Below are 18,367 nucleotides of genomic sequence, written 5' to 3' on the forward strand. Positions count from 1 at the left end.
AAGAATCGGGATGTAAATCAGTTTTGCAATTGAGCAGGGGTAGCAAGAAATTTTGTAAATCATTTAATTTGGTCAAAAAGGCTTTTCCGGTCCTAATGGTTACGTCCTACGGCCAACGACGGCTCTGATACCACCTGAAGCGTCCCCACATAAGTAGAGACTAAATGTGATCCAAATTATCAGTCCCAGGAGGCTGATAACACATTTATTCAACAGATAGTTCAGAAACCGTACAACTCCCGAAGGAGCGGGCGGGCAAGCCACACCCAAAGCAAGACTAAAGCGATAACAACACAGATCCAAGTTGCAGTCCAGTCGGACTCCGGGCTGCAATCGGAACTAAGCGTCAGCGGAAGCATCCTGCAAAAGGGCCAACACCACAGGCAGCGTTGGGTGCAGACGCAACCTCCTACTCGAAGTCCTCGGCGACGAAGTCCGGATCCTCCTCTGAAGTAACAACACGAGGGTGAGTACAAAAGTACTCAGCAAGTCCAACCCCATCCACGGAGGGGGATACAACAGAGTATGCACAAGAATAATCAAGGAATGAGCTATGGTTTATTTGCAGTAAAGCTATATTTTTAAACACATGCAGGGTTCCATTTCAAAGAAGTTTCATAAAAACATTTTAGTAAACAATATATCAAGTGGGGTTGATCCTACACAGAGGATCCAAGTTTTATCGCTACCGGACTCCCCGTCCGCCGTAGCGCACGGCACACCTGCCGGACACTTCCAAAATTCCACGCACCCACACACGCAGTAGAAAACCAGTCATCCTCAAAAGCTAGTTGTGTGACCGAGCCGTAACTCGTCCAATGCCGTGGACACGGCTACCCGGATAGGTTTTAACTCTGCAGAGGTTGTACACTTTTCCCACAAGTAGGGTACCGTATCGCGAACACCTTAGTGTCGGTACGGATCCTAACAAAGCCATTACCCACCTTAGCCAATACTGACTAGTCAACGCGAGAGCGCTCAAGGGGTTAACAACCCATCCACGGGGCCGTAACCGGGACCTAAGTCACCAAGAGCTTAGTCCTTTTCCAAGGCCTCCCGTTGCTCACCAGCACACCTGAAGCTTAGCAGTTTAGCTAGTGGGATTTATGCTAAGCCGTTGCCCATACAACGGTCGAGTGGTTGTACGATGAGGGAATTAGGCAGGATGACACATCAACTCGGTCCTTAGTCATGACAAGATGGATATCTCCCACACTGCTCAACCACTGAGGTACGAGCCTAACAATCCGGAGTTCCACACAAGAAACACCCATCCATCTCATCCACCACCTCACTTAACACCCAAAAACCCAACTCCTCAGTTAAACATACTCACACATTTATTTTCCGAGTAAACAGGTGTAGTCATGTTTGAATTTGGATAATGAGTTCCTAAGCATTCTAGCAGTATTTATCATCTAAACAGAGCAACTCATATTTAGAGATAAATATGGGACAACAAGGAATAGTCATAGCAATCAAGGGGTGGCTATCCAACCATGTCTTGCGATAAAACAATATGCATTTTATAAAACAGGCCATTAGGTTGTGTCTGGAAAAACTGGGTATTAAAATATGCAACAACGGGTGAGATTGGACTTGCCGTTCTCAAAGCCTTCCGGGAGCTCCTGCTCGCGGTACTGGTCCTCGGGCTCGGGCTCGCGGTCGAACTCCTCCTCGCGCTCCTCCTCGGGTACTCCGCGATCTACGGCACACACAAACGAGTACACAATAAATAAAAGGAAAAAGGGTTTTACCCGATGAGCTCCGAACAGGAAACATGAACGGAAAATAGGTAGGAAGGGTATTTTCGTGGGATTTTGATATGCCTCGGCGGAAATATATGAGAGGAGGCCGTGGTCGAGTTTGGGGTTAATCGGAGGAGGTTTGGCGCATGAAATGACGGGTTAAAGGAGTATTAGGGGCTTTACAACGGGGTTTAGGACTGAACCGTGAGGGTAGGGGCCTATCTGTAATTATTTTTGGAATGGTGGAAGGACTGGTTCGCGAATCAGGGAAATTTGTGGGTTGGGTCGTGAGGAGAGGGATTTACCCCTTCTTCTTCCTGGGGACAATCAGGAGCTTGAGAGGAGAAATGGCCGTCGGCGTTCTGGTGGTAGGAGTGGAGGAAGGCAAGGTGCTCGTGGTGAGGGTGTGGAGGTGAAGGCTCGGCTCCCTCCTTTTATAGGCGGCGCGCGGGCGGGCAAGGGCCGAGGTAATGATGGCGGCCGGACTCTTGGCCGGTGGCGTGCCGGAGTGGTGAAGCTCGTGGACGGCGTGGCGGCGTGGTCGACGAGGCCACAGGGGCGGCGACCGGTGACCGGCGACACGACGCGACGCACCGAGCCAAGCGCTAAACGCCAAGGCGCGAGCGGGCGCGGTACGGACGACGTGACGCGGTGCGGGCGCGGCGCGACACGGGCTCGGCGCGGCGGGCGCGGGCGCGGGGCGGCGGCGCAGCGGGCGCGCAGGCGCGCGGGCGCGCGGCCCGACGCGGCGCGCGGCCCAGCGCGCGTGCGCTGCCCAGCGCCTCGGCGCGCGTGCCAGGCAGGGGGCCGGCGCATGCAAGTGGAGGGGGGGGTTGCCAGGGAGTAAAGAAGAGAGAGAAGAAAGGAAAAAGAAAGGGGAGGAAGAAGGAGAAGGAAAAAGGAGAAGGAAAAGAAGGAGAAAGAAAAAGAAAGAAGGAAGAGAAAGAGAGGGAAGGGGGGGGGGGAAAAAAGATGGCGGAAATTCCGGGATTCGACTGCGCGCGGTGACGGATTGACGGGCACGCGGCGAAAATTACGGGGAGTGGAAAATGGAAGATTGGCGGGTTGGGGCCAGGACGGCGGGTCCGACAGGAGGGAAAAGATTTGACGGAGCTCGGCGGTCGGAAAAATTTTGGAAAGTGTTTTCAACGGGTGATTTAACCGGGTGTATTTTACGGGCGTTACATACAGCCACAACATGATGCCAGTGATAATGCAATGCAGCTTGGATTTGTCGAAGTTTTTCAGCCTCCACAAGACCCAGTTTTCTCTGCATACCCCCAACACTTATTCAAGTCTCATCCAGAAGCAATCAGAAAATGGGCCACTCACTTTTCTGCAAACATTTCTGATCATAAAGTGGATATCCCATTATTGTGGTCTGACTTCTTTACTGCTCAACTTCTTAACCCTCTCAGTTTTGTCTAGGCAAAAGAATTTCTAGCCTCCCCAGCAGTCAATTTCCTACAAACAGACTATGGTCATGTCCCTTTCAGTATTCCTGACAAATGTCCAAGCTTGTCCTCACCTTTGTGCTCCTCAAATGGAGCTTCTGACAAAACATCTAAGAGTAAGAATATAATCTTTGAAGGAGCAATTCTGACAGATATTGCAAGTGGGTCGACACAGAGTCAGTCTCCTTTTTCTTCTGTGCACTAGGCTGAACAAGGCTCCCCCATAACACCTATGAAGGAGGTGTTAGATAAGATCTCTTCATCTCCTGGACCCTGATCTCGCACCCTCCTACAGCAAGCCTCTAATTTAAAAGCGAGTAACCAGTTGTTATCAGACGAAGAATTAAGAAGGAGCAAAAGGAAGCAAGCTCATAACCAAGGCTTTAAAGCAACAAGTTGTCGGGACAGAAATTGCTTTGGCTACTCTATTACTCCACCTGCCTTAACACCATCAGTAATAAAAAATCTTGGAGCTACTTTCTGTAACATTGAGGCATCAAAACTGACAGCTGAGGTTCTGAGCAAGAAAAAGATGACTACTCCACCTGGTAGGAAGCTTTCTAAGAAGATTCCTAATCCATCAAAAAATGAAGACGATTAGAAGGTCTCAAAAAAAAAAGCCAAAGAAGAAGTGAACACAGTCTTCTGTGCAAGACTTTTATTTTGTTAAGTATGCCCTTTTGGGTTGGTCTATGCAATAATTTTGTACTTGTCTCTGAACAAGAATGTTTTATCAGCAGTGCTGGTCATTGTATGATACATAATTTCTTCTTTTGGTTTATCACATATGAATGGTAAAAGAACCTGGAATATTATGTGCTGGAATATTAGGGGCATAAATTCAGATAAAAAGTGGAACTCAATAAGAGATAAAATAATTGAAGGTAATTTTGATATTATTTGTCTTCAGGAAACTAAAAAGGAAGTTTTGGATATACATTTTATAAAGAAATTCTGCCCTCCATTGTTTGATCACTTTGAATTCCTACCATCACAAGGTGCCTCGGGGGGTATAGCCATTATATGGAAATCTACTTTATTTGAAGGAGAACTCATTTTCAGAAACTCCTTTGTTGTTTCTGTCAAATTTACTTCACAGCTCAATGGCACTGATTGGGTCCTTACTAATGTCTATGGCCCTTGCACCATAGAAGGGAAGAGAAATTTCATTAACTGGTTTAAAAATATCAGAATGCCTGAAGATATACACTGGATTATTTTGGGAGATTTTAATCTTATGTGCGATCCTTCAAACAAAAACAAACCTGGAGTAGATCATAATGAAATGTTTATGTTCAATAATGCAATTGCAGCTCTTGGGTTAGTTGAAATTCCTCTAAAACAGAAGCAATTCACATGGTCCAATAAACAGCTATCCCCTCTTTTGGAAAGACTAGACTGGTTCTTCACTTCAAAGTCCTGGACTCTTGCTTACCCAAATACTTCAACATACCCACTGGTCATGGAAACGTCTGACCACTGTCCATGTATCATATCTATTGGCACAGACATCCCTAAAGGAAATATTTTTTGATTTGAGAACTATTGGATGGAACATGAACAGTTTATGAATGTAGTGGCACATGGTTGGTCGGCTCCAGTTCAACATTCAAACAAGGCAAAGGCTATAACAGCTAAATGCAAGAATCTCAGAAGAGTATTGAAAGCATGGCAAAAACATCTCTCAAGTCTTAAAGGAAATATATCTAAGGTCAAACTCATCATTCATCTTCTAGAAGTGATTGAGGAATACAGAGACTTATCAGTGATAGAATGGAACTTCAAAAAGGTTATGTCGGATGAGCTAATATCACTGTTAAAGCAACAAAAGATATATTGGCAGCAGAGGGGTCATATTAAATGGATTAAGTTTGGTGATGAACCAACCAAAATTTTCCATGCAAATGCCTCTATAAAGCACAGACGAAATTTCATCACAGGACTACAAGACAATCAAGGCACACCATTTCATGATCATCATTCAAAAGCAGCCATTCTGTGGGAAGCATACAAAGAGAGATTAGGCTCTTCTGCTCCACAACACATGATGTTTAATTTGCCACAATTATTACATACTTCAAACAATATCCAATGTCTGGAAGAACCATTCACCACTCAAGAAATAGATATAGTTATTCTAAACATGCCTTCTGATAAGGCCCCTGGACCAGATGGCTTCAACACAAATTTTATGAAGAAATGTTGGTCAATTATTAAACAAGATTTCTATGAGCTACATACAACATTTCAATCTGGTTCTGTTTGCTTGCAAAGTATAAATGGCTCTCTAATTACTTTGGTCCCAAAAATTGAAGGGCCTTCCAAAGTATCTGACTTCAGGCCTATTTTTTTACTGAACATATCAATGAAATTGATAACCAAACTTCTGGCAAATAGACTGCAAAAGGTTCTTATGGAGCTTATACATAAAAATCAATATGGGTTCATAAAGACAAGAACTATTCAAGATTGTTTAGCATGGGCTTTTGAATACCTTCACCTCTGTCATAAATCAAAAAAGAGATTGCCATTCTAAAGCTAGATTTTAAGAAGGCTTTTGATAAGGTTGAACATGAGGCTATGCTCAATATTATGAAACATAAGGGATTTGGGCCTAAGTGGTTAGCTTGGATGCAATACATCTTTACTTCAGGAACATCTTCAGTCTTGCTTAATGGTGCGCCTGGGAAAACATTTCACTGTAAAAGAGGTGTTCGACAGGGGGATCCTCTTTCTCCTCTTCTTTTTGTGCTGACAGCAGACCTTCTCCAATCGGTGATAAATGAGGCAAAAAATCAAGGATCATTGTCTTTGCCAATTCCTTTACTGCATAATCAAGACTTTCCTATCTTACAATATGTTGATGACACCTTAGTCATCATGGAAGCCTGTCCAAGACAACTGCTAGTACTTAAAGAGATTCTGCAGTCATTTGCTACATCCACAGGACTCAAAGTCAATTACTCAAAATCTATGATGATACCAATTAATATGGAGGAAACCAGGCTTCAGTCTCTCTCCCAAACTTTTGGATGCTCAATAGGCTCACTACCATTTACATATCTAGGTTTTCCCTTAGGCCTCACTAAACCAAAAGTGGAGGAATTTTTACCCATGATTACCAAATGTGAAAAAAGATTGGTCATCACATCCTCTTTTTTATCACAAGCTGGCAGATTACAACTGACAAACTCAATCTTTACTTCCCTACCCATGTTTCATTTGGGTACATTTCTCCTTCACAAGTCAGTATACAAGCAGATTGATAAGTACAGAAAATATTGTTTATGGCGAGGGTCTGACATAAATAATAAAGCTCCCCCAAAAGCTGCTTGGGAAATGGTATGTGTTCCTAAGGAACAAGGTGGGCTGGGAGTCCTAAATATCAAAACACAAAATGAAGCTATGTTATTAAAGTATTTGCATAAGCTCTTTAACAGACTTGACATACCTTAGGTGCAGCTAGTATGGGAGAAACATTATTCAAATAGAAGGCTTTCTGGTTTAGAGATATTCTAAAGTTGATGGACAAATTTAAAGGTATGGCTATGGTCAGCATCAAGGATGGAAAGACCTGCTCCTTATGGCATGATATTTGGGAGGATCATATCCCAGCTCAGGAATACCCACAGCTACTCTGCTTTGCTAAAAACACATGGGTCTCGGTGCACACTGTGAAACAAACTTCTGAAGTTGGAGAACTCTTCCATCTCCCATTGTCAGCTCAAGCATTTGATCAGTTACTTTTATTAGCCTCCAAACTGGAGGCTTTGGTGCTTCACAATAACCGAGATATTTGGTCCTATATTTGGGGAAACTCTCATTTTACTGCAAGAAAAGCATACAAACACCTAACATGTACTGCACAGGTGCACCTACAAATGTCTATGGAAATCTAAATGTCAGAACAAGCATAAAGTGTTTTTTTGGCTAGTACTTAAAGATCGGTTAAGCACAAGAAATGTTCTCCGAAGAAAAAAAATATGGTTCTACAATCCTATGACTGTGTCCTCTTCACACAGCGTGGAAGAAACTCTTTTCCATCTTCTTTTACAGTGTCCTTTTGCACAATCATGTTGGTTCCACCTGGGACTTTTCATTGATCTTCAGACTCAACCGTATCATATTATGGAGCAACTTGGAGATCAGCTAAGAGTATCTTTTTTCATGGAAATCATAGTACTCATGTGCCGGAGTATTTGGATTAGTAGAAATGATATCATCTTTAAAGGGATTATCTCTACAGTTCAGTCTTGTTTAGGCCTCTTTAGAATTGTTTTTACTGAGGCGATTTATAGAGCCAAGGACACCCAAAAAAAATTCTCATGTCTCAATGGCTAGACCAGAATCTGTAATCTTCCTAATTTTCTTTCTTTCTTTTTTCGTTTCCTGAATTTTTGGATGTAACTTCACTTTCCTTTTATATTAATATATATAATCAGCAAGGGGTACTTCCCCTCCTGTTGCTTCAAAAAAAAAAACTCAGCGTCTGATGTTGACAGTGGTGTATTCGCTGCAACTCCGTCAGAGCAATCGATGCAGTGAGGCGATAATGGAAACGCTTCGCCTGGAAGCATTACCCGGCAGCCAGAGCCGCGTAGCCGGTTTCAGCTCGGAGGCAGAGAGGGTCCCCCGGCTCCGGCCCTGGTGCGTGGCTGCCCAGATCGGGGCGGATGGACGTTGCCATTTCGATGCGAGCCCCGTGGTCATTGTGAGGCCATGACTGCTCGTAGCTACCTCTCCGTGTGGTGTCGCCGTCGATCGCCTGAGCCTCCCGTCCATGGGGCAGAACGCAATTTCCTCGCACCTTCCAGCCCTACGGCTCACCTCGATCGTGGCCGTTGGATGCTGTCCTCGGTGCAGTGCACGGCCGGCGCATATAATCTGCTCATTCCGGAGCGGAAAAGGAGTTGGTGTCACAGAGACACAGACCACAATCCTCCGGACCGGAGCTGGAGTGAAGTGAGCAGGCTGCAAGCTTCGCTGATGGATCCTTCCACGAGCAATGCTGGTGAGCTCGTCCCCTCCCTTTCTCTTTTATTATTAGGAGTATTACCGGTGGATGGCGCGCTCCATCGGTCGAGTGGTCTGTGGTCGACGCCTTTTTGATTGTTATAGCTTGGTACATCCAGCAGGAGCGGGGGCATCAGTCGTGGTTGCTGTGGCGGCGCCGGCAGCAGCTCCACCGCCGGCACGACCACGAGCAGCGGCAGCGCCGCCGGCGCTGAGCCCTCTGAGCTCGCGTGCGGCTGCGGCGGCGACTCTCTTCGTGTTGGGGTGTGCGTCGACGGCGCTCGCCCTCCTCGCCTTGTCCCTCAACCCGGCCGACGCCGGCTTCCTGGTTCGTTCCCGCCGGCCGATGGATCGGCTTCGCGCGCGCTCCGATCGCCTCTTCCTCTCGCTGCTACACAAATCACTTCGTTCCGATTGCCTCTTGCTTAGTCAGTTTGCTGCAAAACGCAGGGGCCCTGCGCGCCGACGGGGCAGGCGGCGGCGAACCTGCGCGCCTCGTCCGTGCTGATGCTGCTGGCCGTGGCGGCGCTGGCGCTCGCGGGCACGGTGGCCGTGCTGGCGCCGGCGCGCCCGTTCGCGCCCTTCGCCTGCGCGCTGGGTGCCGTCACCGCCTACGCCGCCGTGGTCGTCCTCCCGAGGGTCGTCGCCTGCCACGGTCACGGCCACGGAGCGATCGCCGTCTACTACGGTCTCTTCGTCGCCATGCTGTGCGCCGCGCTGTTCGCGGCCGTCGCCGTCGCCGTTGCCGGGGATCATTAGCTGTCGTGTTCGAAAGCATAGCAAGATATCTCCCTGCCTTCATCTAGCTAGCTTAGCAAGGTCATGGTGGTTAACATGGAAGCATACTGTGAAAATAGGACTTTGTTACGTGCAGCAGGCCCGCCGGGATGCACCAACGGTGACCAAATGCAAGTTTGTCCAGTTCGAACGAACACGATTAACTGATGATGCACACGCACGATGCGCGCTTGTGCACCTGCTACTTCAGGAACGCGACGCCAGGTACACCTCGGGGCGTAGGATCCCTGCCAGATGAGCATTTCCCCGAAGGAGGAGCCGGACGCCTCGTTCTGTTCGCCATCAATTTACAGCTAAAAGCACGAGTAAACTGCTTATGATTGATGAGCCGTAATCGCACACAGCTACTGTGTAGCAGCAGCAACACGGTGGATCCTCCTGGGCACGAGGCGCGGGCGGAGCGGCTTCTTCATGACGGTGGTGATCTCATGCCTCTCGGTGAGGTCCACCTCGTCGCCGGGCACCTCGTGCCACTCGAACTCGCGCACCAAGTTGGCCACGAAGTAATCCAGGTGCAGCACGGCGACGCCGAGCCCCGCGCAGATCCTCCGGCCCGCGCCGAACGGCATCATCCTGATCCCCTTGGTGCCCGTCACGTCCACGCCCTCGCCGTCGCCGCCGGGCAAGAACCGCTCCGGCGAGAATTCCATCGGGTTCCCCCACTCCCGCTCGTCCCAGCCCATCTCCGCCACCGTGAAGTGCACGAAAGCGCCCCTGGGGATCAGGTACCCGCAGACGTCTATGTCCTCCGCCGCCAGGTGCGCCAGCAGGGCGTGCGCCGGAGGGTGCCGGCGCAGGCCCTCGAGGACGACGGCCTTGAGGTACGGCATCCTGCGCGTGTCCTCCTCGCCGACCTCCTCTTGCTCGTCACCGCACGTCGCCTTGATCTCGCTGTGGAGCTTCTCCTGGATGGCCGGGTTCTTGACCAGCTCCGCCATGATCCACTGCAGAGCGGTGGACGTCGTGTCGGTCCCCGCGGCGAGGAACTCGGAGCAGAGGCTGACTAGGTCGTCGTCGGTGAGCCCGCGGCCCCCCTCGTCGGGGAGCTTGATGTCGAACAGCGTGTCCACGTACGAGTGCTCGAATGTCGTGGCCTTCTTTGGCGCCCCAGCGCCGCCGTCGCCACCGCCTTGGCTGAGTTGCTTCTTGCGCTCCCGGCGAGCTTCGATCAGCGGCATGAAGACCTCCTTCTGCATCCGCCGAGCAGCCAGCCCCATCTGGAGGCGGTGGCGGAAGAGGTGCTTGGTCACCGCCGGCCAGAACGCGAACACGTGCGCGCGGTAGGCCGTGAACAGGAGCCAGTTCCGCTGCGCGGCGGCGACGGCGCGAACGGCGGGCTCACTCAGGCGCTCACCGAAGCACATCAGCACGAGAAGGCAGGACACGGCGTGCCGGAGCTCCTCCGCCACGTGGGGCGGCGCCTCCGACGACGTCCGGAGCTTGTTGACGAGCGCGCCGCGCGCCCACGCGCGCGCCGGGGCGAACAGCCGGACCCGCGACGGGTGCAGCGTCCCGGCGACGAGGTTGCGGCGCAGGAGGCGCCACACGGGCCCGTAGCTGGCGCGTGAGATGGTGTGGCCGGTCTCGCCGAGGAACGCGCGCGTGGGCGCCGGGCGGTCGGCCAGCGCCGCGCCGGTCTCCACCAGGGCCGCGTGCGCGATGCAGCGGTCGGACACCAGGACGACGAGGCGGGTGCCCACACGCAACGACACGACGGGGCCGTACCGAGCCACGAGGTGCTGGACCGAGTGCCTCTGCCCGTTGCCGAGCAACGGCACGGCCAGTGGGCCCGGCGGGAGACGGCCACCGTTCTTGCCTTTTCTGACCCCGTGCTGCGCGAGCAGGAGGAGCGGGAGGAGGAAGAGGAGGAGGGCGACGAGGAGCAGGAGTGGTGTGTCCATGGCGGCGCCTTCTTCCTCTGCTAGTACGCTACGTGAGCGTGTGAGACTGACTCGCCGGTCGTTCTGGACGAAGTAGCAAGAGACGAAGTAAAGTTTCACTATTTCAGACTCAGTAGTTGTTGAGCCGTATATGATGAATTGAACATTTTTGGCAGTTCACTTTGGCACCAGCTGGGGCTAAGTTGCGTGCCCCAGCTGGAAAAGCTTCGAATAATTTTGTAGTATGCGTGCGAGAGTATTGAACGCGGCATTGTATGTTTGTTTGTTTGTTTGAAAATATAGGTTTACGACATGCTTATACAATGGCTAAGAAGCCCATCTTCGCTCTGGAATTCAGCTCCCTGAGGATGCACGTTGATGCTCCGACGATCGTTGTTCCACACTGCAAGGAGGAGGAGGAGGTCGGATACTCAAGCACTTAAATCTGAACTCTGAAGGAGCTGTACACTATGGTTAAGAAAAGCCGGGAGTTTTGACCACGTTTGACCCGGTTGCTTGATGAGTTCAAGCAGTTTCTGGTTGTTTTTAGCACCAAATATTCTTTTCTTGTTTTTATTCTAGGCAATATTATTTTTCTTGTTTGTAAGCTTGCAAGGGAAAAGAACATGTTGTATGTGCAAACTACTTGCTCAATTCAAAGTTGAATAGTTTGATTCCTATTGCAGAGTCACGGAGATAAATAACTTTGCCATACTTGCAGTGATGCCTTTGCTGGATGCCTGAATCCAAAACAGAACAAATTAGAGCAGAATGAAAATAAAAGGCACTGAGCCACTGGCATACAGGATTGAACTCCCAAATGCCTTGTCAGTAAAGATGAACATGGCTGAAGAACCATGTGCAATGTTCAGAAACAAAGAAAAGGTGAAATGAAGATCAACGCACAGCTTTCTTAGTTTCTGATAAACCAGAGTCACACTACTACATTCCCTAACCCTAAACAGCAGACAGTGCTAATTCCACATTAACACGCAAAGACAACAGAGATAGGACACACGCACACACATGACAAATCCTGCAGCTAACTCTGAACCACCAATTGGTAACTTAACTCTAAGCTGTGTTGTGTATTAATCATGGAGCTACGACTACGATGACACAGTCAGGTTAGTGATGATCAAACCACGGCAAGAAGCTATCGATATCATCGAACGGTTAGATGCAGGCCAGCTCCTCCGGTTCAATGAAGCTTAGAGGAACAGGAGACATGGGCGCGCAGACGATGTCCATGACCCTCTTGCCGGTCTGATCACAGGCCGGTGGTGGTGGAGACGGCTTATTCTCCAGACGCGGTCGGCCCACCACGGCCTGCTTCTGCTCGATCCTCAGCGGGACCGCCGCGATCGGTTCTTGGCCGGCGGCGACGACCGGAACCGGCGGCTTCACTGCTTGCACCAGCGTTGGGCCGGGCAAGACGGGCTTGGCAGGGCTCGGGCTGGACCCTGCCGTGGAGCTCTCCTCGCTGCTGCAGGCAAACAGCTGCAGGTCCCGCGCCGGCGTCCCGGCGTCACACGACGCGCTGCAGGCCGGGCTGTTCTGGCGGCGGTAGGCCGCGGGGGTCCTCGCCGCCGGGAACTTCTTCTTGAGCGTGCTGTTCCAGTAGTTCTTGATGGCCAGGTCTGTCCTCCCCGGGAGCTGGGCAGCGATGACAGACCAGCTGTTCGATGAGCATACCAAGCGAATGAAAATTTGTAGCATGTGTAACACCCTAATTTTCAGCATTTTCGATTTAATAAAAATTAATTAAAATCTCTTTAGAAGTTGTTTAAGGGCCTGTTTGGGAAGGGGGTGTTAAAGTTTAACAACCCCCATTTAACACATTTTTAACAAAATAGCTACCAAACACTTGTGTTAAAAGAGCAGTGTTAAAATTTAACACCTCTCTTTTCATAAACACATAGAGGGGGTGTTAAAATTTGCTAAAGGTGTTAAAAGTGGTCCCCCTCACCACTTATTCCCTAGTTGCCCCCTCTCTCTCCTCCTCTCTCCACTTATTAGACAGCATTTAAGAACATTATTGAGGGGTAATGTAGTCCTTTTCCAACAAAGGTGTTAAACTTTAACAACCCATCCAAACACCCTACATGTGTTAAAGTTTAACACCTCATTTGAGGATGTTAAAATTTAACACCCTGTTAAACTTTAACACCCCCTTCCCAAACAGGCCTTAGTTCGGTTAAGGCCTTAAGATTTCTCCGTGAATTTATTAGGCATTAAATGTTTTTCTTAAAGTAACTTAATGCACCATAGGTTTAAGTGCATTGCATTGCATGCCGGTTGCATTTCTTATTCTTTGAGTGTGAAAAAGATTTAAAAATACGTTTAGACGAAGCCCGTTCCTGTTCCGGCCATGGCCATGGCAGGGCCAAGGTCTGGCCGTGCCGCCGGCCTGCCTCGCGAGCGCCGCCCTGCTCACCACTCCGCCAACCGTGCCGCTCTGCCCGGCGTCGCCGCAGGCGTGCGCTCCGCCCGGCCTGGCCGTCGCCGCCGGCAAGAGGACTTCCTGGTGAGCGCATCGGTGTGCATCTAAAGGAAGAAGATGCCGGTTTTGCAATTTAGCTCTCGGGAAAAAATATTTTCTGAAAGAAAGATTTGTGTCTTGTGGTTTTGTAAAAAGGACCCTGGAAAAGCTAGATTATCAAGTTCCAGTCCTACCCGAGATCTTTTGCAAATATAACCCTATAAATTCTGTTATTTGCAAGCACTTTTACGTGTGTCTTGCAAATCTTTCTTGCTAGCCCCTGCCCTTCTATGGTTAATTGCGTATGGGTCCCTACCACCTTGTTTATCTCATAACTTCTTCGTTCCAGCTCCGTTTTGAGTGATTCTTTAGCTCACACGTTCGTCTTAACGAGTAGATTAGTTTGGTACTAATTTTAAGTACTATTTTTATGATTGGTGTACTGTTTTTAATTTAATGCATTTGTTTGCTTGTATGTGCTCGTGTGACGCGTGTAGGAGCGTAGTTCCAGGAACCCGAAGAAGAGGGCTTTAAGGAAGGCAAGTGTCCTTGGTCATTTTCATTTATACCTAATTGACATGCATTGATTCACAGTACTTATTTACCACGTGCATTAACATGATGGGTTCCTATTAAGGACAATGCCTAGTTTCTCTTGATCATACCTTGCAGCCGGGTTGTTTAATTAATCTTGAGGGTAGATTATGCATAGCTTGCTCAACTAGGTTGGTAAATAAACAACATGGTTAATTTATCTATTTACTCAATGTTCCTTTATGTTGATTTAATTACAAGACCATATATTCTAATCGGAACATGGAGCGACCACCCAGGAAAACAATACAACCACAAGGACTGCATGGCTCTGATCTTGGCTAACTAATTAGAGGACTCTAGTGTTGGACTGGTGTTAAGGTGGGGCATGACTCGCGGAACCTCATGCACACACACTAGGGAAGTCTTTGTAAAGGCCTCGTAGCGTCCCTATGCAATCACACCTCGGAAGTGTGGTATTGTGCCTACTTTTGCACAGCATGGTTGGGTCTAAAGTTCACCTGAACTTTTACACGACTTGTGGGTAAAGATGTACAAACTCTGCAGAGTGTAAAACTGTTATGACAGCCGTGCTCACGGTCAAGAGCGGCCTGGACCCTCACATGATTAATTTACTTGAAGATGATACTACTGTGTTATATGTTATGTTCATGCTTATGGTACATCCATGCTCTATATTAATTGTGGGATGGTATAAACTTACATTTGCTAGTAATTAGATGATGAATAAAATTTGGCCAACTATAAGTGCTAATCACAGTTAATCTTGTCAGCCTTCGACCATATAAAGCCTTTGCTTGTCATATATACTTCTCTCTTGCTGAGTACGACATGTGCTCATGCTTGTGTTTTATATATTGCATCTACAACGTCCGGATTGCTGCTCAGACCCAGAGAATTTTGAAGATTACTAAAGTTTTTGGAAGAGTTTTAGGCGAGTCCACCAGTCAGCTGCCTGTGGAGTTGTTGGAGATCCGCTGCCTATATTAGAGATTTCTATCTTAATTCTGGTTACATAATTTATGTAATTCTCTCTTTACGCTATAACACCTATCGCTGACGCCGGCTTATGCAGGTCCACCTTGGCTCTGGCTCAGACTTGGATTCGAAGTGAATCTCGCGCGGGGGTGGGGGGGTGGGGGGAGGGGGGCGTTGCTCGGGGCTCGAAGGAGCGGAATGGTGCAAGGGGCCATTACTCTCGAGGTGACTGGATGGGGATGGCGAGGCGTGGAGTCAAACCCGGATCCGAAGCGGATCTCGCGTGGGGGGGGGGGCACCGTTGCTCGGGGCTCGAAGGAGCATGGTGGCGTAGAGGGTCATTACTCCCAGAGATGACGCCTGGAGGATGGCGAGGCTTGGCTTGGCTAGGGTAGTAATTGCTCATGGGAGGTATGGTAATGGTGGATCTGAGGTGGCACGGTCTTGGTTGTTGGGGGTGAGCTGGCAACTTGAAGGCGGACGCCCCTCTCTATACCACCTCCGTGAAGGATGGGAGCTCGTGCTCCGGCGTGTCGAGGATGATGAGTTCATCCCACGAACCAACATGGCGGGGGCGCGGCAATGGCGGAGGCGGGGTCTCTCTCCAGAATAGAGCTGGATCTGGGGAGCGGGGAGGGGATGGGACGGTGGAGGTGGTGGAAGGGATGGGGTGGCGGAGGCGGGAGGGATCCGCAAGGGTGTGCGGATGCGCGTAGGCTGACGGCGGAGGAGCTTGAGCAGCGCCGCCAGGGCTGGCGACGCCGACGATGGGGGGTGGAGCGGCGCGTTGGGGGAGCGGGGAGGCATAGCTACCCAGTCATAGATCAACATAAATGATTGGTGATGGCCTAGTGTGGTTCAAAAATGCAAACCTAGAGTGTTGGAGAGCGCATGCCAACTACGCCCAATGCATTCTTCTCAATGTGGTTTTTAATCAAGTTATCCTCTTCCTTGGATCACTTCCTCTTCTTCATCATCTGCCCCCTTTTTAGTTTTTGTACTAAATAAACTCTTTCTCTCTTGGACCAGGTAATGGCCCGTGCTTGTGACGGGCAGCAACAATTATTGACCCAACAATCAATAAACAACTCACAACTAAAATTATGCGCAGAAGATTTCATACCTGTGTGAATTCAAATAAAAAATTCCGGATTTTATTCTCTTGATATGAATGTATGTTAATTTTTCGCTAAGGGTCGCATAAAGCCCAGAAGAGTTAAACTTACCAGTAATAAATTTGAAGTTCACGTGACATTTCATCAAGGCCCAGTAGCATGCCCACGTGATCATCCTATTTGAGCTTGAAATTGATAGCCATACAATTATTAGACAACCTTCTTAATCGTGTACCATATTCCGGATATTGAACATCCTCTTTTGGTTGTGGTATTCTTGATCTATGCACACCCAAGGCCGGGTGCGAATTAGGCCTTATTTGCTAACCTACATGGTTGATTGAATTTAGAGCTTCGGTGCTAATTAGGCCTTGTTTGGATCCCTCTGGCTAAATTTAGCCACTTTGGATCCAAACAGAACCTTGCTAAACTTTAGCTCCCCACCTACCTCGGGAAATCCCCCGATGTTCCCCTCCTGCTCCCCCACGCTCCCGCCTTTCCCTACGCGCTGTCAGCCTCTGCGCTCCCTTCCCCTTCGGCGCCGCCTCCCCACGTCGCACCCCTCGGCGGCGGCGGCGGCCCCGACCCCCGGCATCCCGACCTCAAGATCAACCTCGACCCTGCATCCTGGGTGTCGTGGGGCCACCCTCATGCTCCTCTCCTCCACCTCCGCCCGCTGCATCTCATCCTTTGGCTGCTGCTACCTAGATCTCTACATCGGTAGCTACGGGAACAATAGGGAGAGAGGTAGTGGATAAAAGCTATGGAAGGATAGAGATGAGGATGAGAGGAGTTGAGTTGTTTTGTTTATTCACATGTCATACATGGGCACCATCGTTTTGTTGATCAAGATGTCAGTGGCTATGGCCACTAACCGAGAGCAACAATATTGATGAGCTAGTTGAGATTTTATCCACAAAGGGTAGTATGGTAACAAGTAGTATTTAGCTGGTGGATCCAAACACCTCCAACTAATATTTAGCTAGCTAAATTTTAATCAGCTAAAAATTAAGTTTCTTAACTTTCTAAAATTTAGATGGCGGATCCAAATAAGATATTAATCTATATTACATAGAGATCAAATGGTATGAGGAATTTTATTTTAGGTATAATTGCATTTGTTTTCTAATTTTAACCTCTAACTTTGCAAATTTACCCCTATTTTCTTAACTCGAGTCTTCGGTTTATCCTTTCAAAGGAGGGAAGATGACTTAACTCCCCCCACCTTATCCCTTCACACCAGACCATCAGCTCCTCGCTCTTTCCCTCGGGTGACGTTTGGATGCATAGTGGGAAAGGGAAATAAGGTGGGATACGTTGAAGCAAAAATGGGATAGGGTCGTCAGGTTTGTATCAATATCCCATGTTTGGCTATTTGTTGGGTTTGATTTGGGTTATGTGGGTCCCATGATTTTTAAGAGTACGTGGGTCCCACGATTAATTAATAAAAAAGAAAGAAAACAGCCCATCCGTTCTTATCCTCCGCCCATGAATCCAGACGAGCGGTGGCCGTGCAGTGGGCTCCTGTGCAGCTCCTGCATAAGCCACCAGCCCCCACGGGCGGTGGGCCTCCGGCCAGGCGGCCACCATGCGCGGTGGCGGCTGCTCCGACCCCACGCGAAGCCGCACCGACGACCACTCCGCCTCCGCTCCCTCCCGCCCAGCTGTGTTGGCTCCGGCCATCACGCGCGACGGCGGTTGCTCCGGCCCCCACGCGAAGCCGTGCCAACGGCCACTTCGCTCCCTCCCGCATGCACGCTCCGGCCACCAAGGCAGCGGCGGCTGATCCGGCCCTCAGGTGAGGCTGCGGTGACGGCCGCTACGCTACCTCCTGCACGACTGCGGTGGTTCCGGCCACCACGCGCGACGGCTGCGGCACCTCTGCTCCTACAGCTCCAAGTCCTCGGCGACGGAGCTATGCGGCGGGCTCAAACTCCCTCGCCCGGCGTCCCAGCTCCCGGCGTAGCTCCGGGACCCGCGCTCCCCGCCGTGCCCCAGCAGGCTGTCCCGCGGCGAGCGGCCCGGTGGCCGCTAGCGCCTGGAGCGCCGCGAGGCAGGGGCCGGAGCCGGCGGCCGGAACGAGGGGAGGAGCAGGAGCTGGCCTGCCCGCCTACACTCCCAGGCGGGGAGCCCTCCGTGTCCGGCCAGCGGCGAGCGACGGCGACGAGGCCGGGTGCGGGGCTGCAGCGCCGGGCAGAGGCAGCGGAGCGAGCGGGGGAGGGCGGCGGCCCGCGCAGTGCGGGGCCACGCCGGCGTCCTCGGGGAAGGTGGCGGCCAGCAGCTGCGATGGCGAGCGAGGCATCCGGCGCGGCCGCTCACGCCCAGGAGCAGCGCGGCGCGCGAG

At 50.2% G+C, this 18,367-nt stretch overlaps 3 protein-coding genes across 4 annotated transcripts; 1 reads left to right on the forward strand and 2 right to left on the reverse strand.

The window, feature by feature from the left end:
- The first annotated feature begins 7,918 nt into the window (after positions 1–7,918).
- Positions 7,919–9,147, forward strand: LOC101765251 (testis-specific gene A8 protein-like). Of its 2 annotated transcripts, none has more exons than XM_004982558.3 (3): positions 7,919–8,213; positions 8,338–8,543; positions 8,666–9,147. In XM_004982558.3, exons 1-3 carry the CDS (start codon positions 7,922–7,924, stop codon positions 8,972–8,974), a joined length of 807 nt encoding a protein of 268 aa, XP_004982615.2. In that variant the 5' UTR covers positions 7,919–7,921; the 3' UTR covers positions 8,975–9,147. The 2 variants fall into 2 exon arrangements, with proteins under 2 accessions (XP_004982615.2, XP_004982614.2); XM_004982557.3 differs by having other exon boundaries at positions 7,921–8,213; positions 8,335–8,543.
- Positions 9,148–9,279: 132 nt separating this feature from the next.
- LOC101766213 (cytochrome P450 89A2) lies at positions 9,280–11,157 on the reverse strand. Its single transcript, XM_004982559.3, has one exon. It carries the CDS (start codon positions 10,912–10,914, stop codon positions 9,358–9,360), a length of 1,557 nt encoding a protein of 518 aa, XP_004982616.1. The 5' UTR covers positions 10,915–11,157; the 3' UTR covers positions 9,280–9,357.
- Positions 11,158–12,069: 912 nt separating this feature from the next.
- LOC101786855 (myb-related protein MYBAS2-like) lies at positions 12,070–18,325 on the reverse strand. The gene is made up of 2 exons (XM_012848952.1): positions 18,138–18,325; positions 12,070–12,571 (listed from the first exon to the last, which is right to left on the reverse strand). Exons 1-2 carry the CDS (start codon positions 18,323–18,325, stop codon positions 12,070–12,072), a joined length of 690 nt encoding a protein of 229 aa, XP_012704406.1.
- Positions 18,326–18,367: the final 42 nt, after the last annotated feature.

This window comes from Setaria italica, chromosome IX, assembly GCF_000263155.2.
Source record: "Setaria italica strain Yugu1 chromosome IX, Setaria_italica_v2.0, whole genome shotgun sequence".
Lineage (NCBI taxonomy): Eukaryota > Viridiplantae > Streptophyta > Magnoliopsida > Poales > Poaceae > Setaria > Setaria italica.